At 40.4% G+C, this 25,840-nt stretch overlaps 1 protein-coding gene across 1 annotated transcript; it reads left to right on the forward strand.

Moving 5' to 3' along the window:
- The first annotated feature begins 1,610 nt into the window (after positions 1-1,610).
- On the forward strand, positions 1,611-25,840 carry SUDS3 (SDS3 homolog, SIN3A corepressor complex component). Its single transcript, XM_067306799.1, has 12 exons — positions 1,611-1,851; positions 3,064-3,133; positions 4,115-4,170; positions 4,601-4,672; positions 6,935-6,954; positions 7,532-7,688; positions 12,402-12,497; positions 14,565-14,626; positions 15,470-15,491; positions 16,228-16,333; positions 20,720-20,804; positions 24,319-25,840. The coding sequence occupies exons 1-12, from the start codon at positions 1,686-1,688 to the stop codon at positions 24,415-24,417; spliced, it is 1,011 nt and encodes a 336-aa protein (XP_067162900.1). The 5' UTR covers positions 1,611-1,685; the 3' UTR covers positions 24,418-25,840.

Here is a 25,840-nt window from a genome sequence, read left to right on the forward strand (position 1 = left end):
TGACTTTTGGTTGTGTCTCAGCCTCATCTCCCATAAAAAGTAATGTTTACTTATGTAAAAAAGGTGTAATGCATACTTTGCATGGGTGTTCCAAGTTAAAAATTGTCAGTCTGTGCAAACAGATCTTCAGGATGACCTACAGAAAAGCAAAGTGCAGGTATTGTATTGCATTATTACTATTCTTTCCAGAACAAAGATTGGGTAGGGCCTGGTGCTCTTCTTGGCTGGTGAAAGGCTGGTTTGGCTAGTTTAAAATAAAAGCACTGCAGTGTTTTTGAGTTCAATCCTTTTTTTGGATAGAACCTATTATCTTTTCTTTCCTTTTCCCTGGTTAGATGTTTATAGTATCTCTGAGTCAGTAGGTTGTGCATTTGAGGAATGCACCTTGCAAGTGTTGAGGTAAGCATTTAGTGCAGCTCTGCCAGAGGTGGTGAACTGAATCGATCAGTTCTTCCCAGGTGACTTACACTTGCAGAAAAGGGCTAAATGAGACAGCCTGAGATACCAATTTGAAGCTTTTTCATGCTGACTGGGATCATATATTTAATATGGTTCCTGAATGTGAATCTCACTGCAGCGTCCATATCTTGGTCCTTAACTTTGTAGCAGTGCGCAGGCAGGAGAATAATCAGTATCTGACAGGTGTGAGGTGTTCATAGTGGATTTAAACACTTTTGCTTTTTGAAAGCTGCTATTTACTGGCGTGAAGTAGCTGCTTCACCTGGTGAATGTGAGATCACAGCACCATGGTTGCAGTTTATTGAGGAACAAGGAAATCATTTATATAAAAAGGGAAAAAATAGAAGGGATAGAAGTGTCTTAACAAGTCCATTCCTATTACTGTAACATCCGACTCCTGATTGCCTACTGAGCAAAAGCGCCATTGTAGTTTCTGTGGCTTGTGATGGAGGCATTTCACTAGGATAGATGGGGTCATTGTTGTGGCAAAGTGAGAATATTGATCTCCGTCTGTCAAAATCCCCTTTCCCCCATAAATCCCTTGAAGGGGAAGCACTGCTGGCTGGCAAAGGCAGCTCCTGAAGCATGCACAAGGTGGGTTTTTATGCCGTAGCGCAAACACAGACTGGAGCTGTTCCCATTGCCCTCCGCTGCCAGGTGGCAGAGGGAAACACTGGTTTTGCTGCCGGACCCCTGGCACAGAGGCATCTGCTCAGGGCCCTGCAGGAGGGCGACTGCCGTGCAGTCATGCCCACTGGAGCTGCGTGGGCCTTGGTCACCACGAAGCAAGACTGTCCTGGAGAAAGAGCCCAGCTCTTGTTCATGTCTGCAGTCGGCGGAAGCTGGACAGGGAGCTGGGCACGCCAGCCCCTCTCCCACCGCGGCTGTAGCACTAGCAGGACGGCTGCAGGGCGAGGAAACCCAGCCCAGCTGAGCGGCCGCCCGCCGACACTCTTACACCTGGCGGGGCCGGGACTCGAACCGGGGGCGCCGCGAGAACCCCGCCCCCGTGCAGCCCCGCCCCGCCGCGAGAACCCCGCCCCTCAGTGCAGCCCTCTCCCGCCCCGCCGCGAGGACCCCGCCCTTAGGTGCCCGCGGCGTTCGCCGGCGCGGCCGGCCCGCGCTCGGGCAGGGCGGGGGCAGCCCGGAAGCGGAAGCGCGGGGCCTGGCGCGGTTGCCGAGCGCCCGGCGGAGGCGGCGGCGGGCGGCGGCTGCGTCCCGTCGCTATGAGCGCGGCCGGGCTGGTGTCTGCCACGCCGCCGGCCCCTGCTCCGCCTGGGGCGCCCGCCGGCGTCATGCCCCCCGGCCCCGAGTACTACGAGGAGGAGGAGCTGGAGAGCGCCGAGGAGGAGGACGGCGAGCGGAGCGCCCGGGCCCGCGACTCCGACGAGGGTCGGTAGCGCGGGGGGGGGCCTTGGCCTGGGGAGGCGGCGGGGGGGGACGGGCTGTGGCGGCGAGGAAACAAGCGCGGGGCTCCCCTGGGGGGGGGGGAGCGGGAGAGCGGGGCCGGCGGGGAGCCGGAACTGAGCGGGCTCCGGGGGGAGGAGGGGCGATGGAAGCGGGAAGCGCGGAGCGGTGGGGGTTCGGCGTGGGCCTGCTGCCCTGGCAGCCGCATCCCTCCCGAGGAGGAACCGGGGCCAGCGCCGAAGGTGCAGCTGCTCACAGAGGTGACGGCTCCCGTCTCGGTGGTGCTGCTCTCAGCTGTTGCACACGAGCGAGATAAGCATGGAGCCCTTTCTTATGGTAACCTCGCTTTCAATTAAAACACTTTGCTTTCTCTTTTGATGCGTTGAATTTTACCTTCGTATAAATAAGCTTAAGGTATTTGTTCGTAGTTTAAGAAAAATCTGAGAAAGGCTGGATTTAAAAGACTGATTACCCCCCTCTCCCCCTTATAGGGAATATAACTGTAGTTAAGTCTTTACAGTTGTAGTCTTTAAGTCAATCTTAACTCTGCCCTAGAGAAACTGACTTTCTCTGGAAGAGGAAGGGTAATTAATTCTTGGCTACCTAGTCTCAGAAATAGAAACCTTAAAAAGGAGTAGTAGAAAACTAGCAGTGCCATGTTAGTTTATTTATAGTTATCTACTGGCAAAATTGGGGCTATTTTTATGTATTTGTGATAGTCTTTGTTGTGTGTAAATGTTGAAATACTTCTGTGAAATGTGTAGCTGAGAGTTCAATTCCAGATCATAGCAAGTAACTTTACTTGTTATCTTTGGAAGCCATAATGGCATCCAGTAGTAGCGTATTCCTTGTGAAATGCATTTCAGAGTCTTTGGACTGTGTTACCATCTCACCTTTGTATTCGTAGGCACTAATGTAGAATCTGTTGTCTTAAACTGGGAAGAAACTGCCAGGGTATCTTAAGCTGAAGTTGTTCAAACTTGATGTAAGCTTCATTGTGAACCCATGAGTGGATCTATATGGGACAACTTGCAGTTGCAGGAACAGATGGGGTTCAATTCACTGCTGAATTCATCTTTCCAGAGGCCTGTTGAGTTGTGTATCTGAAGTTCAATTGCCTGTTCTTTTTTAAATGATTGCCTTCTTTGCTTTTTAATACTACTTTAGTTTTAACAAATCATTTTTTACCTCTTTTAGATACTGAGGATGCTAGTGAAACTGACCTGGCAAAACATGAGGAAGAGGACTTTGTAGAAATGAAAGAACAGTAAGTAACCTATTCTAATAAAAGTAAGTCAGTACTTTGTTTTCTTTGCATAAAGCTTTGCAAAGTTTTGGGCCTGGGTTAGGGATTTTTTTTTAAGTTCCTAGTCCGATGTAATAGTTAATGAGTCCATATACTTGTATTTCTTCTTTCCTCAGTTACTCTTTCTGTTCCATATATGCTCAAGAAACCAAGTGCTGCTACTGTTCTGAACAACCAAATAGGTGCAGGTTTCTGGGAGCAGCCAGTTTTGCTGCAAATTGATCCCTCTGCAGAAAGATCTCTTAAATCAAAGGACCTACTAGATTCAGGCCAAGTAAAAAGCAAGTTATCTATTAAAATTCCTTAAACAATAGAGTGCCAGCAATGTCCAAGAAGATAGGCTTTTTGGAGCCTTGAAATAGCTTCTCTTGACATCTAAGTATATTTGCAGCATTTGTGTTCTTGCTTACTGGTAGAGAAATGTTTATATTCAGGTCATGAAGATGAAGCTTGTGTTAAACTGCAGATAGGTGAGAAGGGAAATACGAAATCTGTTCCTAGTGCTTTCGGATTTGCTTTTAGCTTTTTTGATGTGGGTGCTGGGGGAGGCTTGCTTATAACTTCAAGTCCTCTGTAAGCTGAGGAAATGCCTTCCATTTTATAAGTAGGGAACTAATACACAAATATTAAGATCTGACAAAGTGGCAGCGACAAAGGGGCAGAATGTTTCTGTTTAAGTGTCTGGTGTCATGTTAGATTTCCATGTACAAGAGAGAATTCTGCTGTGATTGTTCCCAAAATAATTGATTTGTGTGTTGTAAAATTAATGGGGCTGTAGGGTTTTTAAGTGGAATGATACTCTTTCATTTATTGTTTTTTGTTTTCTGAAGTTCTTCTCAAAAGTTTTTAATTCAGTGTAAACACGTAATAATCTAAACAAATGGTGAAATAAACTTTTTTGTTTTTCATTTTTTTATGTAATTTTGTGCTTTCTCTCTACAGGATGTATCAGGACAAACTGGCATCTCTCAAGAGGCAATTGCAACAATTGCAGGAAGGTAAGTTCTGAAGGGGGGTAGCTTTTTTTGTAAACAGTTTTCAGCACTTTTCAAAGCTGAAGATTGAATTGAAAACAATTGCAGAGGTGGTAGAAGGATTGGGATTTTGAAAGCTGTAAGTAGCATCCTTTACTGACCAGATGTTGCCTCTCAGTTGTGCTCTCCTTGCTGAAAAATGTCAGCCACTTCTGATACTTCTTCCTTGCCTTACATGCTTGTAGGTAAGCTTCTGCGTACTAAAATAAGCATCTCTTAAAATGAGTAGTCTTTGTGCTTTCTGGAAAAAAGCAGGGAATATTCTTATAGAGATAGAGCTGTAGTTTCCTGATTTTGAGCATTAGTATTGTTGTTTCAAGTAGTGTTTGGCTACCTGAGAATATAATATGAGGAAAAAATAAAATCTCAATGGGAATCAATCTGTTTTAACTAGGTACTCTTCAGGAATATCAGAAAAGAATGAAAAAACTGGACCAGCAGTACAAAGAGAGGATACGGAATGCAGGTAAGCTGCATTTCTGTCTGCGAAGCTGCATGCGGATTAAATACTTCACATCTTTTTTCCTAAAAACCTGAAGGAAAATAAGGTCAATTCTATCCTTTAAAGAATAGGTTCCTCTTGGAACCAAGGCTGCTTCTGTCTCTTTGTGGGCAGCACACTGTTTGTTTGAGGATGCATGAAGCATGACAGAATCTGTCATGATTTTCTTCATCAGCCTTGTTTGCTGAGCGTTTAGTAAACATCAATAAACAGTTTTGGTCCTCATCGGTGTGAAACAGAACAAGTAAAAATGCTCCATTTTTGATGGGCATCATACCTAATCTACAGTTTCCCACTTCAACTTCTTTTGTGTCTTAAAGATTCAGGACTACTGTTTCTTTCTATTCACAGGAGTAGAAAGTTAGGACGTGCTTTCCCAAAGATCTGTTTCATGCTGTGGAACAATATAGAGAGTTTGCTGCCAAGACTGTTGTTCTGTACAGCTGTGGCGTCGAATGGGCTGCCTGTACTTTGTGTTCTGGCTCTCTGTTTCAGGAGCGAAGGCCCAAGTTAATTTTTAAAGTGCCAAACTCTCAACCATTCCAGTTAGCCTTTACCATGTTACAGCAGAGAAATGGCTTGGAAATCAGATCGGTTTGCCTTCCTACCAACTTGCTTGTTCTTTCTCAAGTAGCCTCTGCTCTTGGATAATGAAGCAGGGCCTTTTACAGAAGCCTTTGAATGGAAATAGGAAATGTAACTGTTCTGCTTCTAGAGATGATATCTTGTAAAGGCTGGGCCATTGCACTGGGAAATATGTCAAAAAGGCAGTGGCAATTTTATGAGAGTCAAGTTGGATCTTTCCAAAAGTGCTTGGGGAAATAAAGGATTTGCTTGAGGAATTCAAGTGAGTTGAACTCAGTTTTTCTCGCTAACAGGAATCTGGCTTCCGAGGCGAGTTTCATACAGGTTAGAGCTACATTCTAGTAATACTAGGATGCTCTGATAATTTGTGTTTTGTCTGACAAGGACCAGTGCTGCAGCAGCATATTTCTTCCACAGGAGGGCAGATTGTGATAACTTTCAATTTTATGATAAAAATCCAACTGCCTCGTACTACAGGAAGAATGGTCTTTTATGTTGTGCTCCGATATTGAGGGGTGTGGGATTTGTTTTTTCTGAATTTCACACAGATTAAAGCAACTGCTTGGATTTGCCTATGTTTGATTACTTCCATAATGGAAATACTGTTTTTCTTGCTCAAATAACAGAACCCTTTGCAAACAAAAGGTTTGTTTTTTTTTAATTTTATTTTATTATGCCATTATCTCTTTAGATGGAATTTGAAGTGACTTTCCAGTACAAAAAGATACCCTTAAAAAAGGGAGGGGAGAGGAGGCATAGTTGTACTGTGATGCTACTACAGGCTTCTCCAAAACATATGTGAAGTCTATGATCTTTACAGAAACTTTTACTATTTTAGGTATTGCCAAAGCTTAATATGCTGGTAAAATATGGTGACCTGAGGACTGAAAAAGCGCCTTCGTTTGCTTTTCTTGTCAGAGCCTTGGATTAAAAACTGTTTTGGCAGTGCTTCCTCCAGGAAATACAAGAGGGGTTCAATCCTGTTTGTTTTCAAGTTGTTAGGAATTACACTAACATTAGTAGTAGGACTATTCCACACCCAGAAATCCATCTGCCTCATCCCTCTGTTTGACTTTGTCATGTGTTAGAACTTAAGCAATATATAATATGTTCCTTGCCTGTTTTTTAGGCATATACAGCCTGAAAACAGATGTGAATTAAATACATTAATGTTTTAAAAGCTGAAACAGTCGTTGCTGGAATTCATGAAATTGGTTTAAACTCTGATTCTTTGCCAGCCATAGATTCAGCTATGTTTCAAGCTTCTATCTGAAAAGTTGCATCTAGCATTGACTTATTGCAGAGGAGAATTAAACTGAAGGAAAGACTGACTACATATTTAGTACTGCTGAAAATAGTAGCTGAGTTGAACAGAAATGTGTAGTAATGGCTTACTGCTGTGTAACCTTTGCGACTCTGCTTGTAGGAGCTGTAGAAAACTGCAATTAACAATGTGTTTCTATGGATTTTTTGTGTAAAATTTCAGTGTAAAATTGCAAAATGAGACTAGAAGTTGAGTGAGTATGTACCCTCCTTAGTTTGCCAAGACTCTTGGCTGCAGTATTGAATGATTTAAAAATGCTGGGAGAGTTGCTTTGTACATCTTTCAGGGTAATAAATTAGGTCTCTCTTGTCTTTCAGAACTTTTCCTCCAGCTGGAAGTAAGTATTCTTAATTTATGAAAATACATATTAATTGAATGGGAGGGGTATAAGCCTACTGTTTCATCAACTAGTACTTGTGCTTGTTTTCCCAGAGGAGTTAAAGAAGTTTTCTTCATCTGGTTAGTGTTATTACGGCTGCTACATAGTACAGCCTGCTGTTGATATTACTTGAAGTAACTTTGTCATTAAAGTAGAATTAAAAGAAATACCTGTTCTTGGACTGCAGTATGCTGGCTGTATGATTGAATTGTATAAGGAGCTTGTTTAAGGTAATAAATGATAGTGATTTTGTAGATCTGAAGAGCTCTTTGCTAGAGTCTTGATATGTTATGCAACATTAAAAAGCATTTAAAATGAAGTAAATTTTTTTGTCAATGTAGTAGTATTTACTTAGTGATTTTTTTTATGGTTTTCTGTTGGTTATTTAGGCATTGATACTCTTTAGAATTGACTATAGTTTTCAATTGAGAAGCTAATCAGAACAGTGCAATTGAAAGAGAAGCTGTTGCAATGTCATCGACTTGGCGCTTCTGTTCCTTAGCTAAACCTTTTTTTTCCTTCTGGTTTGCATTAGACTGATCAGGTGGAGAAGAATTATGTCAAGGAAAAGAAGGCTGCTGCAAAGGAGTTTGAAGATAAGAAAATTGAGCTTAAAGAAAATCTGATTGCAGAGTTAGAAGAGAAAAAGAAGATGATTGAGAATGAAAAGCTAACCATGGAATTAACGGGAGGTAAAAACAAGATAAACATCTCTCACTTATCTCTCCCCATTTTGCTACTGCTTAGAAATAAAAATGTAAAAGTAGCAATGCTAGTTTATATGGACAGTTAGCAGGGAGGCTTTAAAACCTTCCAAATACCAGCAGATGTAGAACATGACCTTGTGGTCTTTAGTGGACAGCACAGTTCAGAAGAAAATACACTGACCTGAATGATCAACGTGCAAATCAAAGTAGCGTCATGGAGGTAGCAGAGTGGGTAAGCTTTCTCATTTACGTTTTGTGCTTTCAGAAGAGAAAAAACTGTTGAGAAGACTCCTTGATTTTGTTGCCTAGTCTCTAGTCGGTTACCAGGATTTGAAACCTTAGCAGTAGGCTTGTGGACTGGTGCATCTGAATGGTTGTCTGCCTCCTGTAGTTTTACCGATGGAAGATTTTTGCGATCTCTCTGGGATACGATCATGGAGTTCTTCCTTCATGGAGCATGTTGCAAAGCCTGAAATGTGTGTGGGTTTTGTTTTGTTTTACAACTGTCATTGTAGCACCTTTTCAAAGCTTAGTTATCTTGTGCTTTTATCAGAAGAGAGCTTTAAGTCCTTGAAAGTAGAAGGTTAGGGGTTACTTAATTGAAAATCATCTGGAAACATTATAGCAAAGAACTAATTTCTGCTCTATACAATTAATGACTTTTACTGTTTGAATGTGTGGATTGTATGTGAGTGGCTGAAGGCCTTGAGGGTCTCTATCACTACAGTGCAAGTTCCCTGAAGTGAGAGAGCTGTGTAAGGGTTATGTTGCACGCTGCAGCAGCTTAGAATTCTTCCCTGGTTCTGGAAAGCCACAGGTAGAGCTGTCTTTGGCAAGGGTAGGTCAGTCTTTTAGTTCTGTCATGGAACCAGAACCTGGCTGGGTCCAAGATCCTCCCTGCAACAGGATTAGGGCAAGAATTTACTTTGCACAACTCGTATCCTATATTTCAGCCTATAGGAAGATTGCGGTATCACTGTAGTATTAGCAGCTGGTTGTGGAGCAAAGAGAGAGGAAAAAAGGCCAGTTCAAAAAAGATATTTAATATCAGCAGCAAGAAAACCCTTGTTTCTTCAAGCAGTCATGTTGAGGTAGGCAGAAGGGCTTCAAGTATAAGACAGACAAGGTTTCTTTGGGTTTGCTCATTTTCTGAGGGGGAGTTTGTTTTATAAATCAAGAAAAGATAAGGTAAACTCATGGCAGTGATTGCTGGACACTGAGTTGGACTCGTGCCTGAAATCTGAATTTCCATATTTGTCTTTGTAACTTTTTAAGACAGACTTTTAAGATGCTGTTACAGGATGGTATTTTGTGTGTTAGATTTTACAGAATTACAACTTGTTAACTCATTGTATATATAATGTTTTCCCTCATTTGGCTGAATTTTGATGGCAATTGGAGCTAATACATTTTTACTAGCTTTGTTACTGAATTCTTCTAGTGACCACCCACCAGATGTTCATATTTTTATTATGCTGGTGGGAAATGTCATCACATGACCTCCTATTCCATCTGCAGGGAAAGGGGCTTCTTTGTACCTGTCATCTGGTAATAAACTACTGAGATGTGCCACGTTATTGTCCTGCCAGTGATGCCAGGATTTAAACTATGTCCTTTTTTCTCCAGTAACAGATGGTAAAGAAGCTGAAAAAAAGCAAACAATAAAGGTTGAAATATGCTGCTTAAAGCTAATAAAATAAATTTCAGTGAGCTGCATTTGTGTCCAGACTCTGGAAAAGGGGCGTTAAATGAACAGATTTCTTTCACAAAACCAGTTGGTGCTGTTGGTGCCTTGGCAGTGCTCTTTGCCATAGCTGATACAGTGGAACTAGGCAGAGGGGTAGTTTGCCTCCTTCACAGATGGTGCTGCTGTGCTGCTGAACCAAAGCGCTGATTTGATTTTCCTTACAAAGAGCGATTCCCTCACATCATAGATGGATAAGATTGGTTATGCTGCTGAGGCCTGCCCGTAAATTACACTTTTTATATCTTTCTTTCATATTATCTGCATAAGTTATGTAAGCTAATAATTTAATTAGTATTTGGAAGTGAGAAATAAAACCGGTTTGGACATATGAGTGCTGTTGGCTTTATACAAACTGTTCGGTCTAATGTGGTCTGATAATGTGCTATGCTGTATCTCTGGTTTGCAAGAGGGAGGTTTATGAAGTCTAGTCTGACCTTACAAATTGTCTATGCGTTCAACTTAACTTTCTTATTGTTATGCTATGCCTCTGTGGCTTGATTAAGATGGCACGCAGTACCAGCCTCGTAAGGATACTCATTAGGGGATAAGTATCTGACTAGATCTCACCTCTGAAAGCTGAGTAACTATATTCTAGGAATCTGAAGGAATCAAATTTCCCTAGCAGTGGGACAGCTGTTAATGTTAGGATTAAAAACTCCAATTTACAGAGTTAATGGGAGACTGAGTGGCAGAGGAGGAGAAATAAAAGGAGGTATTTTGTAGTAATGCGTCTGATTTTTACAACTGGATGAGGAATGGGCTCCAGAAAAGAAAGCAGCTCATGTACAGAATTCCTGCCTTAGACTCCTTTTAATATCAGTCGAGAGTCATAAGAAAATATAAGAACGTGCACTTTTCTGTATTTTCTGTTGGTGTTTGTGCTAATTAATCAAATGTGATTGTGTTCTGGAACCCTTTCCAGGGAAATGTCCCCCCACATTGTTGCATGTCCTGGAGGGATGAGCTGTTTCATTGGATGCAACTCTGGGAAAAGGCATTTAAGTAACTGTGGACAGGAGATCCATTTGTGTGCATGTTAGCTTCCGTTATCTTCTCCCTTCCAGACAAGCAGAAATACAGTTTGATTTCTTTAAAATTAGCAGATTATTTTGTGAGTGTGTGCTGGAGGCTAAGGAATCGGAGCACTGGAGCCTAGGTAGACTTGACGACAGTTTTTAAAACCTGTATAAGTTCAGTGTGTACAAAGATGCTTTGTGAGGCTCTGTGAGCATTGGGACTTAAATGCAACCAAATGCAGGTTAATCGCAGTATTTGCCTCCTGTTCTGGAGCATTGTATATTGTGGTTCTCAGCTACTAATCCTCGTGCAGGCCTGTGTTTCAAGTTAAATCTGCTGGTACTTTAGCAGCTCTTTGAAATTTTCTTTATAATGTTTTCATAAATCGCTCAAGAATCTCAAAGCTCTTCAAATGTTTCACAGCAAATGTAAGATTCAAACTATCACTTTTCTGAAACTTGCTTTGGTACTGACTTTCAGCTGGTTTGTCACAATTGAAGGTGCAGGCTGCTAAGATAAAGAAAATTAATATCCTTGCCTTATTCCCATTTTAAGCAATATAGATAACAGATCAGTGAAAACTCATTTTGAAACTAGTTTTAAAAAAAGTGAAAAAGCCTTATCAGCTCGGCTGCATATCCACTTGAGTGACTACTTCAAACCCCTCTTTTGAGACTTTTTTGTAAATTGGTCTTAACAAACGAGAAGGATAGCTTCCATGCAACACAGTAAGTTAGGTTTTTAGTATCTGCGGGACTGTTAATGTTCACTGTCTTTCAAATTCAGCTTTGAATCATAGAGAGAAGGTTTCCTTTGGCAGCCATTCAGTGGGTGGTATTTTTTTTAATGCTTTTTGCATATTTGTTCCCTTGATGTGCAGCGTGGTCATGCTGCTTCACCCTTGAGATAAGGGAGAAAGTAACTTGTGTTTTGAACATGCATAGCTGCTCAAAGTCTTAGCATCTAGAGGGAGCCAAAAATGTTCCCTCTAGACTAAATGGCACATAAGATGTGGTTCAGGTCATCTTAAAGAGCGAATTCTCAGCACACTGAGAGAGAGGTGAGATGGGCTTAAGCGTTTAGGATGTGGTCTCTTGCTCTTTTCTGCTAATTCAAGGTGCCTTTATAAGTTAAGGTATGATTTTTGAGAGTTTGTCAGGGTAGAGCAGTTCAGTTGAGACGACATGTAGACATTTGGACAAACCGCAGTTCAGAGAATTACTCAGCGATGAGGCTTGTGCTTCCGTTTTAGACGTTCTTTTTGCCCAGTGCATATGCTACCATTTAGTAATAATTAACTGTTGCTATGGATGTTATTAGTTAGGTTCATTTCATTAACCATAGTTTAAAACTTTTTTTAGATCGTCTGGATTTAAATACTTTTTGCATTTCAGATAACTCCAGCAGTTTTGTATTAGTCTTGAATGCAGTAGTTAACTGTATTCCTTTGACAAAACTATTCTCCAGCTTGAAAAAAGAGAAAGGAAGCAATTGATTTGCTCTTTTGATGTTTACATGCCATTCCCCGTTCAAGTATTGTTACCAAAGAACTCCATGAACTTTGCCTTTTAGACAATTGGTTTAAAAGCAAATATTTGACATTAGTATGAAAGAAGTTTGTCCAGAGTCCGTGTAGCATCACTGTGCTTCAATTACCTGCGTCTAAAATGCCCCCGAAACAACTGTGCCACTTCAGACAGTGAAAGCTGTAACCATGGCATCACAACTCTGTTATTGAACAGTGAACTGGTATGAAAGAGAACTTGTATTCAATGTCAGCAGTTCCAGCTTGGATGCTGGAAGCTATCGTGAAACAATTCAATTTTCTGTATGAAAGAAGAAAGATTATTTTTCTTGTGCCTTGTATAAAAAGCTGCTGCTTTTTACTCCTCTCCCTCTGGTCTTACCAGCTCTCCAACTTTATTACTTTATAGATTCTATGGAAGTGAAACCTATCATGACAAGGAAACTGAGGCGGCGACCAAATGATCCAGTTCCTATCCCGGACAAGAGGAGGAAACCTGCCCCTGATATCCTTTTACAGCCTCACTGGAGGGCTATTGTACTTGAAGCCAGCATGCGATGTGGAAAGGAAAGTGCATCAGTGTTTTTGTACAGGAAAGAAAATGAAATGAGGTGCTAGGATCAGATTTTCATCTAGGAAATACTGAAGTGCAATTTGTCATGTATAATGTGTGATAAAGTAATACAGTACAACCAGTCTTCAGAGAACTCTCGGTAAGGGAGTATCTTAACTTCAACTTTACCGTTTGGTGAGATGACTTGTGTTTTTGTTTTTGGGTTGGTTTTTTTTGGGGAGGGGGTCAGGGAGTTTAGTTTGAATTCTTTTGGCAATTTTTTCAGTAAGGAAAAACTTTAGACCATTATATATAAATGTTGAGGTAATTGATTCTATAGATAGTAAAAGGTGTTTTACATAAGCTAAAGCTTTTCTCATTTCAAGATGTGACAAAACGTTTGCCAGAAAGATCATATCTATTATATCAAACTAGTTTTCCCTTTTTGATAGAGGCTTCAGATCTCTAGTCCAAAGAGATGCATAGCAAAAGCAAGGAGGGCTAAATTTGTTCTTTGAATACAAAATGAATGGAAATCCTTCTTGTTTTTATATGGCACAGGAGAGAGAAGATGTGCATTTAATCCTTCTCTCCTACTTTGTTGCATGTTTCTTGTAATTAAAATGTTCCGTAGCTTTTGGAAATGTCTTCTTGGCTCCCCTGCAATGATAGGCACTCTGTTTGTATATTTAATTCCCCTGGAAAGAAAGGCAATGATATTTGCTTTGCAGAGGTGTATTATTAGGTTCCAAACTTGTTTGGCTTCAATCAGATTAAAGAACCTATTTTGTGACTTCTGAGTGACTCTTAATTTCTGAAGGCAGTATCAAACCTTGAACTTCTAAAGTTCATGCAGGATGGTCACACACATCTCCAGTTTTAATTAACCTCTTTCTAGTTGGAGAGTCTGTTCACTCTTTCTGAAAGAGAGATCTATTCATTAGTGCTAGTATCTCATCCAAAATAAATGAGCTTCGTAGCAAACATAACCTATTAATTGGGCATGATACAGCAGCCACAGTATGAAACTGTTTGCCTTTCTCACTGGGGAAAGGATGAATTCCATCACAACCCAAATGCTTAAAACAGCCTGGTGTTTGTTTTAGCTTTAGTTTAAGTCTAATACTTGGAATATTTTGACTTTAACAGTTGTTTTAAAGAAATGCCATAGATTAAAGATTGAAAAAGGGTCCACTGCTTTGTCTGGATATTGTTTTCCTTCTGTGTAGTTAGGTTTTTCTTGTGAGGTATCACCAGAAAGAGAGGAGCTTTAGAACAGAGAAACAGGAAAATATGGTTGTGATACCACACAAAATGGCAGTGGAGCTCTAATAAGGGTATAACACATTAACTTCTGTGGTGTTGTCTTTTTTTTTTTTAATTTTACTTTGGTTTCAGAGCTTGTTGTTGTTGTTGTTGTGTTTCCCACATGAATGGTAGGCCCTTATTTGTCCTCATCCACATGATTGTGTTTTGTGCCACTGGCTTCATTTTCTGTTTCTATTTTGGTGGTGGTGTTTTGAGAGGATTTTTTTCCCCTCCTCTCCCTATCCATCTATTCCTGCCTGCTCTGAGTTGCAGACTGCTGATTTTCTTTTCCTAGGCTTGGGTGGGATTCAGCTCCATTGTGCAACATCTGAAGTGACTGTTACAGTTCACACGGATTGTATGCTACAGCAGTGCAAGATTTAAAAAGTATATATATATAATAAAAAAAAAAAGAAAATGCTACTGTTTGATGCCTTGATAAAGTACATGTCAATGCTTTAAAGGTTTTTATTGATGGTTAATGTCTGAATAAGTTAAAATAATTTTAAACTGTTTGCTGCAGTATATGAGGCCTGTGGAGATGACTTGTACTAATTCATATGACAAAAAAAGCCGAAGCGTAACAGCAGGCGTTAAAATCTTATGCAACTGTACAGAAACTTTTTCGCTTGTGTTCAGTAAGGTGAAATGTCATTGACATTTTTTTAACTTTGCTTGTCAAGAGCTTATGGGAACCTTAATTCTGGATACCTCAGCTAAATTACTTGTTGACTGATGAGCAAATAATGGAGGACCTGAGAACTCTGAATAAGGTAATGCTTCTCCTGCGGAGGCCAGAGCTATCGTCTTGCCTTGCGCTCCCTTGCGTGATGTGGGGCTACTTCATCCCAGTAGGCTTCCTGAAGTAACACAATAAAAGATTCAGCGAGATGGTATCTCCACCCTTTTCTTTTAATAGGCTTAATTAACCTAATTAAAATGACTGTCATCTAAAAATGTTACCTTTTGTCTGAACCGAGTGATGAGTTATCTGAAGGAGTTTCTTTCTTCCTCCGCGCGGCTGAACAGATGTTAGCACATTTTTCTGTGAGATCACAGGCTGCCTCTGTTCTAGGCCTTAGTGGGTTGTTCTTTTCTCTTTCACTGTCACAGATACTTCAGCGAGCTGGATGGGGTGCAGTGGGTGGTTAGTCTTTCTAGATTTGATTATCCTACTGCTTTCTTGCTAAAGACTTGAAGGCATATATGTTTTCTTATAATAGCGGGTACTCGTTAGGGGGTTTGAAGATGGTAGTGCAGTATGCTTCTAGTGCCATCTGTTGAGGTCTGCCTAATGACTTATCTCCTGTGTAGTAGCGTTCCCCGAGAAATGTCAGATCGTGTTCAAATAATGGAGCGCATTAGACGGATTTGGTTTTGACTCGTTTTGATGGATTGTCCGAGTGCTCTGGAGAAGTTCAGTTTCGAGACCTTTAGTATCACGATACTGGTCATCCGCATCTTTGGCTGTTTACAGCATGCTGTTCTGGTTATGTTATGCCACTTAACAGTATGTTAAAAATTATGTAAAGTAAGACTAAAATTACTATGACAGGCTTTTATGGTATAAAATTCATGTCAGTTTTCTAATGCTTTTCTGTTCTCTTCTCATATAGCTTAAATCGCCCAAGAGACCAGGTGAGTTAACAATTACGATAAAATTTGTTCACGATCAGGTTGTTTTGAACAGAGTATTTTATTGCGGACTTTTTTGACGACGTAATTGCTGACGTACATTCTTTGTGTAGCTACTGTGGCAAGTGGGTGCTGTGTGAAAGTCCCTTCATCAGTCCTAAAGTCTAGGGGCAGGAAGGGAGCCATATGCATCTTAGTAGGTAACTGAAACATTTGGTTCAGCATGGCACCAAGCTATCCATGCAAAGAGTTATTGTTTGTTTGTGTTTTTTCGCTATGTTCAGATGCCTCTGGGTGGTTTACCTCCTTGTCAGGTAGATGGAGGGACTGAAAACTTCTGGTCTTGTGCTTCTAGCTTCTAGATGTACACCTTATTTGAGGATGGAGTGGTACTAACTTGCTTAAGTAATCCTGACCATATTTTACTCCTTTGTAATAAATCATAATTAAAAAAAAAAAAAAATCAAGACCATATTGTCTGTCCCCTACCAATCAATGTTTTTTTCAGATAACTGTTATATTCCAGGTGTATATTAGCATTTTTGTATGCAAAGCAGAGGTTAAATTATTCATCCAAATACAGAACACTTTACTGATGGAAATTTGAGTTTCTAGCTTTCTGTGCTATGCTTATTTCTGCTTAATATGACCTTACTAATTGTGATTCTGCAGTCAGATATACTGCTGTGTGGTGGACACATGCTAGTGTTTAAACACTGCATCTCTTCTCTGTTCTCAGCCTCTCCCTCCTCTCCTGAACACCTCCCAGCTACACCAGCAGAGTCTCCAGCACAGCGGTTTGAAGCCCGGATAGAAGATGGAAAACTCTACTATGATAAAAGATGGTAAGTTCTGGTAAATTTGTGTTGTAATCAGTCTGAGCCTTGAGTTACAAAGGGAAAAAAAGACCACGGAGAGAAGTTGCTTTCGAGAAAGAATTTGGGGACAAAATGTTTTGGGGCAGGGGTTAGCCATTTCCTCCAAGGGTTAATTGTTGGCACTTCTGTAAATCAAAAGTGACAATGGATCTGTTAGACTTCATAGACTTTCAGCAGAAACTATTGGCTTGAATGACAGGATGCTTAAATCTTTTCTATGGAGTTGGTTGTGCGCTGTGACACTGGGAAAACATTTTTGTCAAACCTAATGTTAAGTAAGAAGGCCACCAACAAATGCGGCATGATACATCTGTACATCCAGGTAGCCAGGATCCAGATTCTCTGTGATTGCAGGTGCAACAGCTGCCAGCAGTAGTGGAAGTCCTTGTGTTCTGCTCTGTGCTACACTAGAGCCTTGTTCCACAAGGTGGCAGCAGAAATGTGCGCTAGATGAGTAGAATGAAAAATGTTTCTAATAAAAACCAAATAACCTTTAAACATCAAGCCCACACATAAGAAACAACTTCAGCATTGCTGATTGGATTTAGCTCTAACTTTATGGGCCTATAGCTGTGGAGGCCTCACAAAACACAAGGAAAATGTTTGATTTTTCCACAGAAATCTTAGTAGGACAGATGAGTGAGTGAAGTCATAGTGTGACAAGGTCCTAAACTTAATCTGCAAGACATGCAAAACCGGGTAATCAAGGGGGCAATCTCGTACCTGAGCAGAAAGCAATTTGCAAGTCTTGTGCTTATTTATAGCCTACTTTGGTGTTCTGATGGCTTGGAGTAATGAGACAGGGTTGTAGTTTTCTCACTGAAGATGGTGCATGTGAAAGGTCTTGTCTGCACAACAGCTGTCTTGCACAGTTAGTAATTTTTTCCTTTTGCTAGTCTTCTGGCACTGAAGTTTTGTCAAGGGTTGAATGTATACAGCTCTGATAAAAACTGCTGCCTGGAGCTTAAACTTGCCTAAAGCAGGAAGTAAACAGGAACAGACTACTGGGTTGCTGCACATATTCATGAAGCTATTCAGATTTTTTTAAATGTAAAACCACTATCCTCTCCTCTAGGATATTTTTGAATGAATAAACCATTTTCTGGAATTTTTAAGCATGCAGATAACTAAAGTATAGTGTAATGTTCAAAAATATGCGAGAAGGATTCTGGAGTCCTTGGTCAGTAAAACTTTCACCAAGTTTAAACTTGGGAGAGCTTGAGGTGAGCCTGGATGACACTCTCAAAGACCCAAGCACACTCTGAAAGGTGTGTGATTGGGACATAACATTTTAACAGATATTTTTATCTTGTTGAATTCAGTTGTCATGGGGCTTTGCTGTCAGGAATTCTAGTTGTTGCCTTTCCCCTCCTGCTTCTTTTTAACACTGTTTTAAGATAAGTATTTTACATTTTTTGCTGTAATAATCCTGCTTAGATTTTGATTGATAGTAATAGTACTTCTGCAAAGTACCTGATATTTTAAAATAACAAAGTAACTCTTGCGAGTGGGAGGATAATTTTTTCTAACATGTATTAAAGCTGCAAGCCCCAGAAGTAATGAGGCTGACAGCTCAGGAGTGACTACTTTTTCTGTTTCCTGGCAGGAGCCATGAAGGGCCATTATCTCAAAGTAATGAATGTTTAAGGCTAGTAAAGGACTCCCTAAGGCCTTGTAGAGGCATTTTGCAAGCGTTACTTTGTAGAGGGAATTTCAGATGGATGTGGAGTTAGACTTCACTTTTCTGTCCTCAGTTTGTGGCCCCCCTCGGAATTGCAGCTTACTGTAAAATAGCTTTTTTTTTTTTTTTTTTCCTTTTAGCTTTGTCTGCATACAATAATTTAGAGTGATTTTCAATCTTTTGATCTGTTGACTCCAAAACACTTTACTGAAAAGATGCAACCCCCTGTGGTGAATTTTAGGAGAGAAGAGCAGTCTGTCAGTGGCTTAGTTCCTTTGATTCCTTAAGGGTAGCCCACAGACCTGAACTGGAAAGTCGAAAGAGGCTCATAGCTACACTTCTGATAATTTAGCTTTGTCTTTTGTTCCACTTCTCAGTGGTATCCTTTTGATAAAGTGTTTTTCTGGAGATGCGGTTGAAAATCTTAGCCTTTCGGCAAAGTATTTTTTAGCAGAAAGTAGAATTATTTCTGCTTGCCTCAAAACACTTGTCTCATAGCGGTGTACTTTCCCTTCTGCAAAAGCATGAGTTGTTGGGCGCTTTCCTTCCCTCTCGAAAGCCAGTTTAAATTCCTTTCATCTTTGATCTAAACTGTTTTGTCCTGTTAAGTTCTACCCCCTTGTTGTTCCTCTGAGGGTATTTAAACTGTCAGTGAGCAAAAGGCTGAGACATGGACCTGTTCCTGAGACATACCGGGTTACTGGGCTTTCAGCTGACTCGTGTCTCCACATACAGAGTGTGAGACCGTTTAAGACAGTTATTCAGTGAAAAAGGGCTGACCTAACCTTCTTACCTTGCCTTTGCTATGCATAGTTAGCATAGATTAGCTGATGGACAGTCGCTTGTGGTGCGAAATCCGGGGGCTGAAGCCAACTTCGTGTGTGTCATTAGTTTTGGAGTTCATTGATACTGAAATTGGAAAGAAACAGCTTTGAGTGAAAAACTATTTCGTTATCTGTGCCTGCATCGATCTTATTTGAGAGCTGACATTTGCAGTGGTGTCTCCTGCACTCTGAAGCTTGTGCGCTGCTTGTACCAAGATCATCAATTCTCCTGGCTTATGCACTCGCGGGATATCATGGCTAGACTGAGATTTCTGTCTCTTAACACGGCGAGGGCTCGGCTGTAGCATCGTGTGCCGTTTTCTTTATGCCGGTTAATGACCATCTGGGCTCCAGTCGAGGTTTCGGCTCCGACCGTTGTTGCTGTTGCATTGCCCTGGAACCTGCTGATAGCCTGTGAAAATGAGGGAGAGAGTAGTGACAGGGCACAAATGTCTAAAGTTGACAGGGTTTGGGGTTTTTTATTAGCTAACCTAGCCTTTGGGTGATTAGTACATTTGGAAGGCTGAAAGCAGGTGCTATCACTTTTGTTACTGGTAAATGGTGTGAAAGTTCTCAGTATAGGAGCCAGTCAAAAGAGTTTATGGAATAAACTGTTGGAGGACTTCCATTTTACGGCATGTTTATTGTAGAAATAACCGTACAGATCGTGCAAATTTGTGCTTTCTGACAAAGGGCTGCCAGGCAATCGGGCTGCGGGGAGTTGCGTACTAAGCCGTTATCGAGGAAATCTCTGTGCAGTGACTCTGCAACTTGGATTTCCCAGTTCAATGTGAAGCTCATCATGACTGAGGTAAAGGTGGAAATATAGTTATGCTTTCTTAACTATAGAGCTTTTTGGTGCTCTCTTGATTAAGGTTACGTGCTCACAAGTAATTTGTTTCAGTATAACTAGTTCTGCCTGCAGAGCTCTCCTAGGCAGAGCAAACAGAAACCAAAGAGTTTCATCAAACATACTGTGCAGTACTCACCAGAGACATGTCATGTGGGTGAAGGCAAGACCATGAAACCAAGGAACTAGAGTTATGAATTTTGAAGGTTGTTTTTGTTTATACAAAATGCACTAAGAAAAATATATGAAGCATGACTTAAAATATCTTAAGAGAACCTGCACATGTTTAGACACTACCTGGTTACGGTGGGTATGCACGGCTGCTTTGGTGTCTGTTGCAATCATTTATCATTTGGGATATTCTCACAACTAAAGGGTATTAGACATTTTTGAGGTCTCTGTTTAATAACTGCACTGATATGTTGAGGGCACTTCAAATTTTTTGTTGTGCAAGTGTTCTAGTAATTTTTCCCTGGGGAACATGAACAACTTCTCAGTATCCATGCTGTGCTTTGTCATGTTTCATCAGTGATAACATGGACTTGCCATTCTAAAATCCATCCTGTGTCCAAAGCGTAGAAGGTTAGTTTGATTAACTTTTAAAACAGGGTCATATTGTGGATCAGTGTCGATCTTGTGCTTTGGTGCTCTGCCCTGCCTTTTTCAGACCTGAAATCTGTTTCAAGTGACCTGGGTTGAGAATTGAATTCAAATTGACAGAAGGTCTCATAGTAGCTTCATACATTGGCAAGCTGCATTTGAATGCAAAGTGTGTGTGTGTGTGTGTGTGAGATCAGATCACAGCTGTGTAAAGATGGGGAAGGTGACATGGAGAGGGCAAAAGAGAAGACTACGTCATATTTATTCTGTCCAAATGCTTGTAGACTCCTGGCCTTATAAATCTTACTACTGTTTGCTTTCTCAGTCTTTGGGCAGCTTAATGCTTTCATTTGTTGTCTCTGTTTTTTTTAATATTTATTTATTATTTATTTTTGCAGGTACCACAAGAGTCAGGCTATTTACCTGGAGTCTAAAGAGAACACTAAGATCAGCTGCGTGATCAGTTCTGTGGGCGCCAACGAGGTAGTGGACTGCTTTGTGTTTCGTGGGAGTGGGCAAAGCCGTGGGTCGGTCAGTACAGGCAGGTAGACAGCTGTCTGGTAAGGGCCAGGAGGAAAGCTTTATTACTGCACAAACTGCTTGTGGAGCAACTTCATCCTTTCAGGAAATGTGTACTACTTTTGTGTCTGAAGAAGCTGAACCTAAGACGAAACTGAATTTTCTTTATACTGAGGTTAATTGTGATGCTCAGCATTCATTGTTGAGGTTAATTTAAGAGACTTTGGTCAGTCTTTGGACAAGAACCTCAATCACAAAACAGTCATAAACGATGGCTTCTTGAGAGAGATTTGAGAAGGCGAGAGACTTGCTATGTTTCTCTGTAGAGTGATCCTACCTTTTACAAGTAGTAATTTGGCAAGCAGGAAAATGAGGGGAACTGGCATGTTGCATCTTCTTGGCACTGCATTTATAAGTTTCATTTCCATTATTTCAAGAATATAGATGCTATTAATGCAAAATAAAAATAAATCTTGCTGGGAAACCAGAAGAGGATGAGGAGAAACTTTGTCACCAAACTTAGTTATCGTAAGGAGAGAAGGCTCTACCTTCTAGCCTGAGTGGGTATATTGTGAGATAAGCCAGCAGTGTTCATATCACCTACTTAGGAGCTAGAGAGGGAGAGTCATTTGTCCAAGACCACTTCCTTTTGGCTGCTGATTATGACTTAAGCACATTGAGAGGTGTGCATCTAGATTTAATGTGAATCTTGCTGCAAAATATGCTTAATGTTAGAGCAGTGCATCAGCCGGGCAAAGGAAGCAGGCTTTGCTTTGCCTGCAGGTTCCAAACAGTTCAAGGAAACAAGACTCAAACTCACTTCTCTTCAATCAGCCAATAAAGTAACTTTAATTAGTTTTGGCAGTAAAGGGAAAATATTTTATCATCAACAAAATCAGTTGCATGTGGGATTTGCTTTGTATCCCAACTGTTCTCCTTGCTATAGCAATTGTTAGGCTCAGTGGCTGGTTATTTAGATAAACTAATAGCAGTGTGCTAACAGGTGTGTTACAAAAATAATACTGCTAATTTCATTGAAGTTATTACTGTTTAAATCTCTTAATCTTTTGGGAGCAGCTTGCCTGAAACCTGAGAAACTGCAATCTGTTAAATATTTTTGCATGAATTTCATTTTAAAGTGAGACAGTAGGGTTTTTTGCTGGAAGGTTGGGGAGGAGGTGCGGCACATGTTTTCCCTGTGGTGCTTTGTTGCAAATATATAAAGGCAAGGAAGATAAACGCTTAAAAGGATACTGAAACAAGGGGGTGTTCTTAGGAGTACAAGATGCACTCCAGACTTTATAATACATTCAAAAGCACAGTTGTTAAACTATGATCTTTCTGGGCCCTGCTTGAATTTAGAATCTAGAAGCCAGGCTTAGATTTGAGACCGCCGACTGCAGGCTGGAATCAGAATTTAATAGCATTTCTAAAAGAAGCCAAATCACTTAAAGGAACTTTACTGAAAATCTTTGCATGAAGTGTCTCTCCTCCAACATTTCCATTAATGCTCAAAGTGAAAAGGACATTGAAGGAATGTAAGGAACATTACTGGTAGTGTGGCATACAATTGCCTCCTTGTGGCTGGGGAAAGGATGTAGTTAACAGTGCCTCAGAGGCATCTTTGTTTGTATGAAGGTCTAAATCAGTTTACCTAAACTGGACTTGAATTTTGTGATCAGCTGCAGGCTTTTCTGACGTAGACTCCGAGCTGAGAAGATCCTACTTAAAGACCAAAAATAAATTCAGCCCAAATTCTTTAAAACTTGATATGTGTTTAGATCTAAACAGAATGTATTTCTGTTTATTCTGTGTATTTAGAAATTAGTATATTTATATATATAAATATTCTGTATATTTCAAGAATTTTTCAATGTGTTTTGGAAATTGAGTTAAATTACTGCACTGGTGGAAGTCATTGACCAAGCAGGTGGAACCAGTTCAGACCTTTGCCTTTTGACAACAAATTTTTCAGTAGGCACAGGAAAGTGTTTTCTTCCCATCGATTTATTCAACAGTGTCAGTTTAATGAAGGTCAAACAAAGGAGACTTATTTTTTTTCTCTTACAGTCTAGGAATAAAAGCAATTAGGAAATGGATTTGGTTGTTTCTGGTCACTGTGTTCTCCCTTTCTTTAGAACTAATAGTTATCAGATTAAAATACATAACATGTCATGATGCTTTTAATTTTCTTAACTGTGTAGCACGTTTTAAGGTTAATAAGTAATTTTAGTTTTATAGTCATTCAAAACTTTCCTCCAAATGAATCTTGCCAGAAAATGTTAACTTTAACAGAAGTAGTATACCATTTGATCATATTCTGATAGAATGTAAAAATATAAATGTTTATTCTATACAGAGTTTTTAGATTTACAAATTCTTCTGATTTAGCAAAACATACCAAACATTTTGTAAAATATTGCCATAGAGAGATGGTTATCGATAAAGACAGATTTTAATTTCTCTGGGGAAATAACTGAAGTACAAATGCAGGCAAAGATTACATTTAGTTTATATTGAGGGCTTCTGCTAGTAAAATCAATTTATAACTAAAATAGAGTTCAATCACTCTTTCTTGCAAGGCCTGTAGCTAATGCAATAGCTAAAAGAATAGTTTTGGATAATTCGCATTCCAATACTAACTTTATAATCCTTTGTAGTACAAAATATTGGACTAAAATACTCTAGTTTTAAGAACAGGAAAACTCTTAATTTTCATGCATTTATTTAAATGTTTTAAACGCATTAGAATGATTAAATGCAGAAGAGTTTGGCTCAGATTTGATTTTTGAAGTACAGTTATTTGCTGTCTAAACTTCTTGAAAGTAATCATTATTTTAAAAAATTCTCTGAATGGCTGCCTCCGTGGAAGCAATTTTGTGCTTTGAAACACGCTGCATATCTGCAAGTGGGGGTGAATTTTTCAGTGCAGGTGTTTAAAAAGGAGGCCCTTTTATCTTTAAATACAATTTATTCAATATATTGTGAGAAATGCTTCACTGAACAAAATCAGAGCATGCTTTTCATTTGACTAATAGTTACTTGTCTGAGCAAATCCCCGGATAGGTAATTTTATGATCTGTGAGTCTAGAGAGACTTTTGATTAGGTGAAGCTTAATGTCAGAGTTCTGTCGCAAAGTGTAGCGAGAAGGAAACCTCGCTTTCCTGATGAGGCTTGGAAAGATTAATTTTTCTTCATGACTGTTTTGAGCAAGAGGTTGGGGTGGTAAAGGCAGAAACATCGTTTCCTTTTCTACTCAGGCTGCAAATGCCTAAGGGGTGTGGGTGGGTGGGTGGTTGGGGGGGGGGGGAGTTAAGCTAAGTCATCTGTGCATCCCGAGTACCTACCTGGGAGTTGTAAAGTCAGGCAGTGAGGATACTTGGAGTTAGTTGTCTCCGTGTTACTTAGGGTGGGGGTTTCCCCTTTCTCTCCCCAGCACATAACCCCCACCTGCCTTTTTCTTTTCTTTTCATGCAGATCTGGGTGAGGAAGACCAGTGACAGCACGAAGATGAGAATCTATCTGGGACAGCTGCAGCGGGGCGTTTTCGTGATTCGTCGACGATCGGCTGCATGACTGTATGCTCTTCCTTGGTCTTTTTTCTCCTTTTTTTTTAAACAGGTAGACAAACCTCTAATGGGGAATGGCAGTCTGTTCACTCTCATCTTAGCAGCAGAGAACGCTGTCATGATCTCCTGCAAGACAGTTTGTGGCTGGCCACATCACCCCCAGTAGTCCTTAAACCTTTAGTGATACCCAAGCACTGCCCTGGACCGTTTCTGGACTTTGCATCAGGCTTCTGTATGCTTTCTTTATATTTCGGGAGACTATTTAAGAAGACTTTGCGTCAGACTTTTCATCATCATTTCATGATGCATAGATGGGACTCATATGTTGAAAACAACGTGACGTTTATGCTTTGAATCAGACCAATGGAAAAAACTTTGCTCGTCAAGACCTGAGGTTGTTTGTTCTTTTTGTTTTTCTGCAAAGCTCAGGATGTTGGGCAAAAGGAAATTAATCCTGCCAGCTTTCAGCTGCAGCTGAGATGCGTCTGTAACATCTGGTATACAACATCAGCTTTATTGGATGAACTGTTTAAAGACTTGCGCACTGAGGCTTTTTTAGGAAAATATGAACAGTTTAGGAACTGCTGAAAATCCAGTTGATTTTAATGTTGTTAAACAGTCACACTTGGCTAATCCAAAGCTTCCTTTTCTCTTCACATTAAAAAACCCTTCAATGAACAAGCAAAGAGTATGTCTATACTGCTGCAATAGATTTCCTGAAATAGGCAGATAGGTATAAACCAAAGGATTAATTAACTGGACTTTGCACTAGGGAGCGAGACTATATGAATGCGATATGAGTGTACCACCCGTATGTAGAGTGATGAAAGGTAAACTTGGTTTCTTTACTGCTGTCTTGAGAGTAGTGGGTCATGCTGGGATGACACTGGCATAAGATACTGGGTCTCTTGTATCTTGCAAAGAAGCTTGATACAGAGTGGAAAGCTGCATTGACATGCTCTTAGTGTGTATCAGAAACCTTAGTTCCCTAAGATGTCCTATAAAGGTTTCTCTCTGAAGGGTATTTTAATTGCAGGAGTTTCTACCCAGGAGACTGGGTTTCTACACTTTCCCTCCAGTAGCACAGGAGTTAAAATGTTCAAGTGGCGGTAGCAATGTACGAGATGTTTAAAGACCTCTGGACTCCGGCATTGCTTTATTCCCAGCCTTTTGCTGATGGCAGAAACCACCAATGCCGTGTGTGACTGCATTGACGTGAACTACACGACACTGGCAGCGCTGTCAGATTCTTGCCTTCTGTGCAAATGGACTTTGTGCTCCTTTTGATTACTGGACAAAAAGTTGTAATTTCTGCCTTTATCAATATCCGTCACCTTGTGAGGCATCCTTTGTTTTTGCTTTTGAACTGCCTTCTCGTTCAGCATCAGTCTAGCCTTTCTTTCATATCTGGATAAATGGAATATTTTAAA

Source organism: Apteryx mantelli, chromosome 17, assembly GCF_036417845.1.
Source record: "Apteryx mantelli isolate bAptMan1 chromosome 17, bAptMan1.hap1, whole genome shotgun sequence".
In the NCBI taxonomy this organism is placed as follows: domain Eukaryota; kingdom Metazoa; phylum Chordata; class Aves; order Apterygiformes; family Apterygidae; genus Apteryx; species Apteryx mantelli.

What these genes read in the sequence shown, in the direction of transcription:
- SUDS3 (XM_067306799.1), top strand. Translation starts at nt 1,686, where the DNA reads ATGAGCGCGGCCGGGCTGGTGTCTGCCACGCCGCCGGCCCCTGCTCCG. An exon ending in TTTGTAGAAATGAAAGAACA is followed by an intron (nt 3,134 to 4,114) that starts GTAAGTAACCTA and finishes TTCTCTCTACAG; the next exon opens with GATGTATCAGGACAAACTGG. An exon ending in GAGGAGGAAACCTGCCCCTG is followed by an intron (nt 12,498 to 14,564) that starts ATATCCTTTTAC and finishes AATTCTGGATAC; the next exon opens with CTCAGCTAAATTACTTGTTG.